The sequence below is a fragment of the Ptychodera flava genome, chromosome 12 (genome assembly GCF_041260155.1).
Source record: "Ptychodera flava strain L36383 chromosome 12, AS_Pfla_20210202, whole genome shotgun sequence".
NCBI classification, from domain to species: domain Eukaryota; kingdom Metazoa; phylum Hemichordata; class Enteropneusta; family Ptychoderidae; genus Ptychodera; species Ptychodera flava.
Genome location: NC_091939.1, coordinates 11971506 through 11983670, shown reverse-complemented (window position 1 = coordinate 11983670; position 12165 = coordinate 11971506). Strand labels below are relative to the sequence as shown.

The 12165-nt window shown below is 39.4% G+C and overlaps 1 protein-coding gene across 3 annotated transcripts in view; it reads left to right on the top strand.

Moving 5' to 3' along the window:
• Positions 1 to 12165, top strand: part of LOC139145019 (sodium-dependent glucose transporter 1B-like) — a 67442-nt gene that overhangs the window by 6630 nt on the left and 48647 nt on the right. The window contains exons 2-4 of one of the 3 annotated variants that reach the window (XM_070715914.1): positions 419 to 633; positions 5661 to 5878; positions 6989 to 9540. In XM_070715914.1, coding sequence (XP_070572015.1) covers positions 632 to 633; positions 5661 to 5878; positions 6989 to 8109 — 1341 coding nt within the window. In that variant the 5' untranslated portion in view covers positions 419 to 631 and the 3' untranslated portion in view covers positions 8110 to 9540. Of the gene's footprint in view, positions 1 to 418; positions 634 to 5660; positions 5879 to 6988; positions 9541 to 12165 lie in introns of those variants that run through there. The other 2 variants (XM_070715915.1, XM_070715916.1) reach the window with 2 other exon arrangements.

Below are 12165 nucleotides of genomic sequence, written 5' to 3'. Positions count from 1 at the left end.
CTTTTTCATCCCCATTTTCCACCGTAGAGGTCCACCACAATCGTGAAAGGGTTTTGACAGTTTTTGAAAGTTGACATAGGGCCAGCCTTTTTCGGGGTTTTTTATTGAGGGGCGTCCACCACATTTTGACACGAGTTTATACAGTAAGATTCCCTTTTAGCTGACTCAAAGAAAATACGTTCAATGCATCTCGCAAATAGCATTTGTGGAGAATCTTCCCTTTGCAAGCACTTCTTAAAGACGTTTTTGGCGATCCCTGGCCGCCTTCATCCAGTCTCAAGGAGGATTATGGAGGTGTCATGTGATACCTTTTGTTTTCCATCGAAATTGTAATCCTGTGGGTAAATTTTCTGAGGAGATAATCAAGCGCCAACACAGGCCGTCAAGGCCATGTTGTAACATATGTGTCTATTTTTAGATCAGGTTGAAGCGTGAACGACGAAGAACATGGACGATGCTCAAACCGAGCACGAGTTATGTCTCGAAGATGCAGTCTGTGTCAATGATGTACATTTCGAAAATTCCGGCGTGAACGGACTTAGGGTATCGACAGATGAAGCCGGGGGCCAGGACGAGAAATGTGGAAATCGAGGTTCAAAGACAGCATTCCTCGTGATGGCTTTTCTCGGTTATGTAAGTACGAGAGCTATGTAAGGGGAACACCATTTGATTTCTGGGGGGGGGGGGTATGGAGGATTTTGAGAAAAAAAAATTTGTCACCAGGTGAGATAGAAGAAAAAAAAAATTGATCCTGTCATGGCCTGAGAAAAAAAAATTGTCATGACAGACAGAAATGAAAAAAAAATTGTCACAATGCTCCAGAAATTAGCTAAATTTGGAAACCCTATTCTCATGTATTCTTTGCCGGCGCGCCGCCATAGGCGGCGCAAATGTTTTCACCACAAGCAATTCTTATGTTTTTTCCCAGCACTTATGATATAAGCACTACATAGGTCTACTTTACACCTCAGTACACTCAATGTTTTCCTTCCCTTCTCTGACCCAAGAAATCATATTTCAGGATTTCTGTTGCAATATCTCAATGGCATAGGCACTATCTAAAGGGGACTATTTGACTTCTGTAAATAGTGAAAATTTTAAAACACAAGACAGGAGTCAATAAACTAGTGTTAAAATCAATATATTATTCTCTCAATATAAATATATTAAGAAGATGTACAAGTTGACAATGAAAAATTGAGGAACAACAAATATAATGAAATACAAGGGAGGGGGTCACTAAAAAAATTGAAAACTTCAGGGGGCGTTACTCAAAATGTGGAGAGGAAGAAGGGGGCGGGGTTACTCAATTTTTTTGGCGAAATAAATTGAAACACATCTCAGATTGCACCATTGCACACATCCATTTATCAAAATTTTCAATGCGAGAGGGGGACACCCCCTCTCGTGCTCTCCCCCCTTGGGTCTTCTAACAGTTTCACTGGTAAAAGACAAATTTAAAATGCCTATCGGATTGCACTACACTGCACCGTGGCGCACATCAATTTCTCAAAATTTTCACAGGATCTAGGACAAAACTGAACTGTTGTGAATTCATCCTTTATTATCACAGAAACATGGTTTAATTTACCTCAGTTCAATGACCATTTTGACAGTTAAACATACCATATTCATGCTTTTCATTAGAAGCTAGCAGCTGGAGAAATGACACAAGAAGGTCACAGATTTTCCGTTCCTGTATATTTATTTATCTTCAGTCTCTGGCAAACAGAACTGTTTTTCACAAATTGTATTGTCATTGTTTGGTTGTTGAATATTGTGACACAAACACTGATCATGCATAAAATGTAAAAAAATATTGCAGTGTTCAATGTCATTTTCAAACAGTTTTACCAAGTGCAAAATAACCTGAAACTCCTCTCAGATTGCACCATTAAACACATCAATATCCAAAAATTTCCAATACGAGAGGGGGAACCCCCTCTTGTGCTCTCCCCCTTGGGGTGTTCCAACAGTTTCACTTAGTAAAAAAATTAAAAAACACCTCTCAGATTGCACCAGACTGCACCATTGCACACATCAATATCTTAATGCAAGATAGGGGAAAGCCCTTGTGACACTTTCCCCCTAAGCCTCTCGCGTGTTCTCCCCCTGTACTTTCAAATTCTGCCCGGTCAGCTATCCTAGTGAAAACCCTGTCATAATACCCATCCAAATTAAACAATATACTATATGGTTAGATACTGCGTGAGCTTTTGTATCTTTATTTTATTGTGACTTGCAATTTCATTTTTATGGGTTCACCTTTTTTGAACCATCATGAGATAACTGATGATAGTCTAGCAGAGTACATCAGGATTTCAAAGGTCTTTACTGTTGCTGTATTTTGTAAATTTTACAAATACATGTATTTGTATTTAACTTTTTTAAGTGGGGGATCAGTCAAAATTTTAGAGTTAGAGAGGGGAGTTACTCAAATTCATCATGGTTGATGGGGGGGGGGGGATGTCACTCGAAATTTCGGAGTTTCAGGCCGTAAATAATGACGACTGCCTTATATACAACGCATCACAAACTTGATGACAAATAAAAAAATATTTGCATTGGCTACTCCATTTGAAAAAAAAAATTGATGCAGCTCTAACAGTAGAAAAAAAAATTGCTGTCACTGTGACAGGAAAAAAAAATTTGCTCCCATACCCATTTCCTCCATACCCCTCCCCAAAAATCAAATGGTTCTCCCCTAATATGAACTTGTCCATAGTCAGATAGTTCAATGAAGAGATGTTAGCTCTGCTTGGCAGGGCTGTGTGTTACCGGCGTATGTGGTGGGAGCTCGGCCACGGAGAGCTAAGGGAGCGTTCAGTTATTATGGCCGGGGGTGGGCCGGCAAAATCCAGGGGGGTCATCTCAAATTTGAAAACTGCAAAGGGGGGATTCATGTAGTTTTCAAACAGCTCAGAGGTGGGGGGGTCACTTAATTTTCATAAGTATCCGTCCCGTCAAAAAGCAGTTTCAGTGTTCAGAAATATTCTGGGAGATAAAAATGATTCGCTGCATGATTTCATTCTCTGAAGTTATTCACCTGTAAATCTGAACAAAAGTATAATTATCTGTCACATGAACATCTTGACTTGACAACTCTGAGGCTTGTCTTATTGTAAATCAAGCTCACTGCACTGAGGGCAATGAACAGTTCTTAGAGATATAGCAAGTTTTGCCAGGACAATTATTTAACAGTTACCTGTACTGAGACTACTAGTACCATGAAAAGTTAAATAATACTTTTAGGTGAAATTCCAATATCATAATTGTTGTCAACATCTGAACTTTTAAATACCCTATTTGAATCAAGTACATTTGTATCAATTACCAAACTCCTATAAAGCACAAATTAATTTAGTTTAGCATTGTAAAAAAATTTTTCTTAGTTTTCTCTAAGGCTCCAATATATAGCGAATCAACATTTCGGTGAAATTCCAACATCCAATTTCTTGCACACATATCAACCTTTAACCATCCTAACTAAGTACTTTAAAAATGAATTATTAAATGTCTATTAATACGCAGATTTAGATAGTTTTGTATTGGAAAAAAATTATTCATATTTTCCTCATAGACTCCCATGTACAGTGAATCTACATTTTGGTATAACTCCAAAATCCAATTTCTGGCGAACACATCCATTTGTTACCACCCTAATCTAATCGAGTACATTGATATTAATAATCGAGAGTACATAAATACATGGGTTTACCTGTATTTTTGTATTGGAAAAAAATTATTCATACTTTCATCATAGACTCCCATGTAAAATGGATGACCATTTTCAGTGAAATTCTATAATCAGATTTCTTGTACACATAATATGCACCTTTAATCATCATATTCAAATCAAGTACAATTATGTTAATTATCCAATGTCTGTATATGCATAAGTATAACAAGTTTTTCATTGGAAAAAAAATATTCACAATGTTATCATAAACACCCATGTAATAGTGGATGAACATTTTTGGTGAATTCTAAAGTCAAATTTTTATACACATACCAGTTGTAACAACCCTATTCAAATTAAGTAAATTTATCACAATTATCAAATGTCTATGAAGGCATAGATATTGCTATTTTTGTATTGAAAAAGTACATGTATTACATAGTTTTCTCATAGACTATTATGTATAGTGAATCAATATTATCAACAGCTAATCATCAAGTAAATCCAAATATCAAAATTTTGTACACACACGCTTGCGCAAAAATATTGCGATCCACCTGTAATTTCTGTCCAATCCCTTTGAGGGGTAATTCCAAAATTATAGTAAGTCAGAAGGGGAAATTTGAACATTAACACCTTGCGAGTTTGTAAGGGGGTTATTTGAAAAAATCTGAATCATTTTTTGGATTCTATTGCACCCCAGAGGTGTTTGTGTACAGCTTTACTCAAGCAATTGGGGGGGGGGGTCATGAAATTTTTGGTACAATGGGTAGAGGGTTCACTTATTGTGACTGATGCGCAGGAAGAATTTGCCGGCCCTTCCCCCGGTCAAAATAACTGAACGCTCCCTTAGCAGGGCTCTGGTGGGAAGCTGCACAGGTGTCCGGAGTTGCCGGTGTACATGCGTAGAGAGAAGGGGAAGGTTTGACACGATTTTGCCCTCCGGAATCCTGTAGACGATAAAAATCCACGTATATTAACGAATGCAGTCAAAAAACTACCGTCCTTCGATAGATAAATACATTTGATGTTTAATGTCCAACTCTGAGACGCGTTCATCGTTATTAAGTCCCACTTTTGGCCCAAAACTGCTGGTCAAGTACATTATCAGGGTCTTAAGTACGTCAGACATTTTGAGTTGGGCAAATTACCCATCAGTGTGGATTAATTGGTGTTATATTTGAACTCGTGACCTTTGCTAAAATATTTTCTAAAATACTTACAAGCTAATGATAGTAAAGGATCCACGACTTGGGATTGTTCAAAACGCAAAGCTGGACGTTGTACATCGGTATCTGTAGCCAGTTTGATGGCGGATTTAAATTTAGCGGTTGTGGGTCACCGGTTCATCTGGAATGCTAATGAGAACCGCGGTGCTGCTGTACGTAACAGCCTGATGACCGGGGTAACTAGAGAGTTTCGGACCGATATTGAGACTAAAGGCTGGTTTGCCCACTTGAAACTTGAGCGTTAAAGGCAAGAGGTATTTCGCTATCGGCGTAGACCTTTTATTTGACTCTAAATTCAACATTTGTTTGGATTCACGGTCCGGCGAGCAAAATCGTGTCAAACCTTCCCCTTCTCTCTATGTATACTTCACGGCAACTCCACGGACCTGTGGGAAGCTGTATCACCCCTATTAGTAACAATCAACCCTATTTGTAACAAAAACTAATTTTCAAAAAAACTTTGCCATATTGGTTGAAATCTTTATGAAATATGGATATTTGTATGTTTGAAGCCGTGTAAGGCCGGGGAACACGTACGCAGTGCTAGTGCTTTGATGTGCCTTTGAATCACAGGCGCTCCTTAGCTGGGGTAGTCTGCTAAACCTAAGTGAGTATTTAGGTCGCAGTGGCGGGCAGATCGAGTATGGGACGGATAGATCGAGCCGAATATCGATCGATTTAGCAGACTACCTATCTAAGGAGCGCCTGTGCTTTGAATATGTTGTGTGCAATACGCCTGTCCCTTCCTTAAGGTACGCACGTATTGTGTTGGTCGTCTTCAGCGCTGGTCACCTTGTCGGTACGATCGCAGGGGGTTTCTGGTTCGATCACTTCGACAGTCACCTGTTACTGGCTCTGGCCATGCTTGGACTCGCCGTCGTCGGTGCTTTCATCCCCTGGTGTCCGATGTGGGGGATTCTTATTCTAAACTTTGTATTGCTGGGATGTATGACAGGATGTTTCGAGACAGGTGAGGATGCAAATATTGGGTGTTTTGAAAGAAATTGAAAAAAAAACAAACATTTTTTTACTGGTAAGTCCCGATGGTAGCTCAAGCACGTTGCTAAGTTAAACACCAAGGCAAGTGTGATACAAAAATTGTCTCTTACGTCTTTTCATCGTCAGCGAGAATGTCTTGCCTCCTAGATAATGAGCTTGGTCTTGCGTAGATATGCCGAAAATCGCATACAAGTTCGTTATATAGCATTCATTTCAAGCAGACAGCATCGTCGTAAACCACACGCCTCTTTACGGCAACAGCTCAGCGCTACCCGTTAAGAGATTTGCGTAGGTCAGCGGAGCGGAAATTCTAGTATTGCTCTGGCTCGCGAGAATGGCAGACAGAGACCGGCGCCATTACTCAAGATGCACATACTCTCACCTCTCGGCGCGTCTCGGAATTTGTCCCTCCTAGTGTCCTCTTTGTCTGTTTGTCGTGTGTGTCGTCTGTCTGCTACGTTGTCGAAGTGTATGTTATTGTTAAACATTACTTATTAAGGTATGGCTTTAACCATACAGCAGATGTGGATAAAAGATAATAGATTAATCAAATCATAAATATCTAAAAAAGTTCTGGTATTCATAAGTGGCACGTTACGGACTTCAGTCTGTAAAGTCATAGTTCAAAAGTCGTAGAAACAGACAGACAGACAGACAGACAGACAGACAGACGGGCGGGCGGGCAGGCAGGCAGGCAGGCAGATAGATAGATAGATAGATAGATAGATAGATAGATAGATAGATAGATAGATAGATAGATAGATAGATAGATAGATAGATAGATAGATAGATACGCACACTTTATATCTATATTTGTATGTATGATTTCCTGTAATAGAAGCCTTAAAATGCTAATGTTTAATTTCTGTGATATGTGTAATTCTATAATGATACTGATTTCAAAGTACAGTAAATCAGGCTTTACAGAATTTTAAACTGTTTTCCTTCGATGATCTCTGAGTTCCTAACCTCAAAGGTGTGAAAAACTGAATAATGTTAACATACCTATGCGCGACAATTCAAGTTTCTCTGGCTAATCCTTTGGTTTAGAGTGTATTTCTCTATGTTTCTCTCTGTATAGGTGGCAATGCATATTGTGTGAATCTGTGGGGGAAGGAATCTGGACCATACTTGCAGGCTATCCACTTCGTCTTTGCAATTGGAGCTGCGGTCGCTCCGTTGATTGCAGCACCATTTCTCATGCCGCAGCAGAGTTTCGTTTCCACAACTTTGAACGAGTCTTCGACAATCTCACCAACGGATCTTCCATTCCTCACAAATTCTACGTTTCCTTATAGAAGCCAATACGACATTTCCTGTGCCCACTGTGATATCGGAGCAAATGACGTTATTCCCGTCCATGAAAGCAATAATTCCTTCTTCTCCACCGAGGGAAACAATACATTACAACTGGCGCCCTCACTCCAAATATGGATACCTTACACCATCTTATCGCTCTACAACTTGCTGGTGTCTCTGCCGTTCTTTTGTCTGTTCGTCATCGAAGGTCGTCGGGTTAACCTACCCGAAAAAGAGCGCGAAAATGCATCAGATCCACACAACGTTGTTTTCGTCGAGAAAAACCAAAAATACTTCGTTTTCAGCCTTCTGATCCTGCTCGGCACATTTGTGTTTGTTTATTATGGACACGAAACCATATACGCAAATTTTCTGTACACATTTGCAATTTCGTCGGGCCTTGGGTTCACTCCAGAATTGGCTGCATATCTAAATGCCGCTTACTGGGGCAGTATTGCCGGTTTTCGCTTTCTGTCTATTTTCTGTGCAACAAAAGTAACACCAAAAACGCTTCTCACGGTGGCCTCAATAGGAATGTCTTTGTCCTCTGCTGCTTTAGCCCTGTTCGGAAATGATGTTGCCGAGGTTTTGTGGGCAGCTACAGTGCTCCTCGGGGCCTCCGTAGCTTCAGTTCTTCCTGCCTGCATATCGTGGACTGAAGGATACATCAAACTCACCGGCAAAGCGATGGCGGTGATTACTGGGTCAGCCGCGTGCGCAGATATCAGCCTACCCTGGCTCATGGGCCATCTGTTTTCGGTGTTCGGTATGGAGATCCTGATGTACACTATGCTGGCTGTCTCTCTCGCCACGGCTGTGATTTATTTTGGTATGCAGGTGTTTGCCACTAAATATGGTAATCGGTTTGGTGACGAAACTTCACAGAAGACGAGTAACGTGTAGACTAGCTGGTCATGGGGATTTACTGCAGAGACTACAGTAAATTTTCATTTCACGGGACGTATCACCGTTTCCTTGGAAACAACATGGTTGTCAGAAAAAATCCAACTCTCTTTAGTCATGTCCTGGAAATATATGTTGTCTCATGATTGTCATCGGGGCTATTTGAGAGCTAAGTATTACACTGGATCCGCTTATCGATGGAAGCTATTATAAGCGAACAATGACGCCAATCAAAAAAAATCCTAAAATCGTTGCCGTAAATCATATTTTATATTCCCAACCGTAAGAACAAAAAGACGGGCAACACTCTTGACCGATAAAAATGTCATGGTACCTCGACAAATCCCATGTATGATCATCCATTAAATTGCGTGTATGGACTTCTTGCTTAGACACAGGAAAATCAGAAAATGACCCTTCTACCGTCTATGCTTCGAGATATCAAAACTAAGAAGTAATATCGGGTATTCTGAAAGAGGTGATCACGTGTAGGGTCAACGATTGGTACTTTTCACACACCAATTATTACTATTATTGTTATTGTTATTATTATTGTTGTTGTTGTTGTTGTTGTTGTTGTTGTTGTTGTCGTTTTTGTTGTTGTTGTTGTTGTTATGAAAAGTTTATTTCAGACTTTATATCATAATCGTAACAGGTCTAAGTTTATTTAAACAACTCAAATATCGGATATTTAGATGTAAAAAGGTAAATAAAGGTTATTATATTAATAAAACGATTTTAAAAATATCTAAATTGTGTCCAACTGTTTTCTCCAGAAACTGAAGACCTTACTGTTGCCTTTACAGTCTGAGTTATATATGATAGATGTTATAGAGTCTTATGATTTTTCAACTCTATATTTACAGTTGTAATGTGTCGGATAACTTCTTCATGAGAAATATTGTTTATAGTAACAACAACACATCGAAGCTCTGATGCAGCTAGATAAGTGTTAGTATAGGTATTGATAAACATAGATTATGTAAATCAATAATACATAAATTTGAGTTTGTTCAAGACCGTTGATTTTAAGTTGGCCCATACGTGACAACATAAGATATTTTTCGAGCTGGCAGAAAACGACAGTGTTTACATTGTCTGAGTATCATGTTTGTTCGAACACAGAAAGCACGCCTCCGCCTTTCTGCATCGTCATCATAATCTGACATGTCATTTTTGATGACATGCCCTAAATGAGTGTGCAGTGTCACGATTTTAACGTATTACCATATCATCGAGTAAAACATCGGCTATCCGGGAAGCGGTGCTTTGTTTTCCATTGAAGGCCACACTTTCAGTTTTCTAAGGATTAAAAAAAAACATACCATGTTCCTTACCATAATCTTCACATATATGAAGAAGGGACTGTAAATCCATAACACTTGGACCGAGGTAAGTCATATCCCATTGGCCATGACGTCACAAATATAAACAACCAGTTTAAGTATAGGATAAAGCCCGAGTACGAGGGCTCTTCTGGTATATAAAGTCCAACCCAACGATAAAATGTCGAGGCCGCAGGCCCAGACATTTTATCGTAGGGTTGGACTTCATATACCAGAAGAGCCCGAGTACAAGGGTTTAATCCGACTTAAAAACTATCGCCCCTTATTGATATATTTTTGTTTTCAATGTGTTTACGTCAACCGTCCCCTTTGTCAATGTAACATGTTTAGGATATGAATTAAAAACTTTTATTTGTGAAATAGCCTTCCAATGTAATGGAACATCCTATAAATGCCCTAGGGCACATTAGTTTATGTTTGTACCACCGCAGATTTTGTGTTGCAGCTGGTTTCAACCGTGTTACCAAATTTGAATATTAGGGAAAAAACGTACCAGATGTCTACAGAATGTGACATGTTCACTTTTGATTGGATAGTACTTTACTACGGCGCTGTCATTCGTTTCTGGAATTTGGTGACCAAGGCTTTACGAGTAAATAAAACACCCTGAATTGAGCACTCTGATTGGTCAATCAACAGTAGATAGTTTTTAAACATTACAACAGTCCCTGAACTGTGGTATTACAAAGATTCTGAATTAATTCATCCATTGAAATTATTTAAAACATGAGAAGTGCTACCACAGACCCTTGCTTTTCTCGAGGGTCTATGGTGCTACCAGACATCGAATTCCGGTATCGCACACAAAACGGGTGGTTTCTATGCCAATATCTAGATATTGCACGGCACTGATGTAATAATATATCATAATCAGACCAGTACAATATGTAAAACAGGTAGGTGTGATCATGCAGAGAATATCACCACAGAACAAAGAGTCTTAGCAAGTGTGGTGTTGTAAAATGGGGAAAGAACGAATACAGAATATTCCAAGTGCATGGCGATAGGGGAATTTCTTAAATCACTGAGGGGAGGCAGTTGCTTCTGGCAGTCGGTTGCAAACAGCTTTTACTATTCCTCACGAACCTTATATTGTTTAAAATACCGAAGAATAGTAAATTTTCATGTAAAACACCTCCGGTTTCAATTTCTGGAAATGGTCTTATTGGTTGCCCCTTGTGATGTCCCGGGGTTAATGTTCAGTCTAATTGTGCGTGACGGTGGCACTTCGGGTAGTGGCTCCATGTTACATGTAACAAGATGGCGTCTTCATTAATATTAATGATCATCATTAATATTCATAAGCTCATTAATGCTCATTGATATTAATGATTGTACGGTACATAATTATGTACTATCGCTATTGCATTCTTATTATGCGTGATATACCCGTGAATTACTGTTACTCACTGTATTTACTGTTCATCGCTGTTAATACTTTTAATTACTGTTATTATCAGTGATAATATGTATATACCCATGAATTACTGTTACCTACTGTATCTACTGTTCATAGCTGTTAATACTGTTAATTACTGTTATTATCAGTGATTATATGTATATACCCGTGAATTACTGTTACCTACTGTATCTACTGTTCATAGCTGTTAATACTGTTAATTACTGTTATTATGAGTGATAATATGTATATACCCGTGAATTACTGTTACTCACTTATCACATGAACTGGCCCGTATCTCCACCTGTGTGACGTACACCAGCACAGATAAGAAATCCAATATTACCCCTGTTGTACGTCATCAACCGGAACTTTTTTTCCTGAAACACAGAATTTTGACAAAAAGGTGACCCGGCGCGATAAATCCAGATATGGAAACATAGAAGGCATGTCCAACGAAATTCCAAGTCGCTAAAGCTTTAGCTATTCCCAAGAATCTTGGACGAATATACCTAACAGCAAGAATCGAATGAGCATATTATCGATCATTTGGCTCAGTAACGTCACTGCTCCAGTCGTAAGGCTCATTGTGGACACCGTCGTACCTGGCGATCGCCAAGCGACGTCATACCTGGCGATCCCGGTCGGCGATAAAACCTAAAGATACACCTCAACGAAAGTTCAACTTAATAAATGAGTACCGTATAATCTTCGGGAAAGCGACATAGAAGGCACAAGCATAAAGTCATTCGACGAACAACGATAAATTTCCTTCATCACACAAATTATTCCGTCGTTTCTCGATCGAGATCAAACCTGCGGCGGAAGGCTGTAGTGAAGACATATACACTCTGCAGTGCAGCGCTGTAGAATCCGATTTATTTTGAAAGTTGACTCGGACAACACTCACTGTACAACAGAACAGAGTTCCCATCAAGTAACAAAATTGAGATGCACCTACGGGCGATACGTGTCACAGCAAACATCAAAGTCCAAAAACGAAAACATTGATTGACGACTGAGATGGCCACCGGCGCGGCGGAGACCGGTGACGTATACGGCAGTGCCAACAAAAACAAGCGTACACTCTGTGTGTCATCGATCTGAATCTTTCGGGCTCGCTATAAGGTCGTAAACTTGTGATATTTTAAAAGCCACAGCATATCTAAGTATGATAACTACTGTTTCGATAGTGCCATTGTATTAACTTCATAAATGTAATTGTAAATATTCTAAATAACTCAAAATACTATGCCTATCCGTCGGTAGCACGGTACGGTGAAAGCTATGATGGCAAACTTGCCTTGGCAT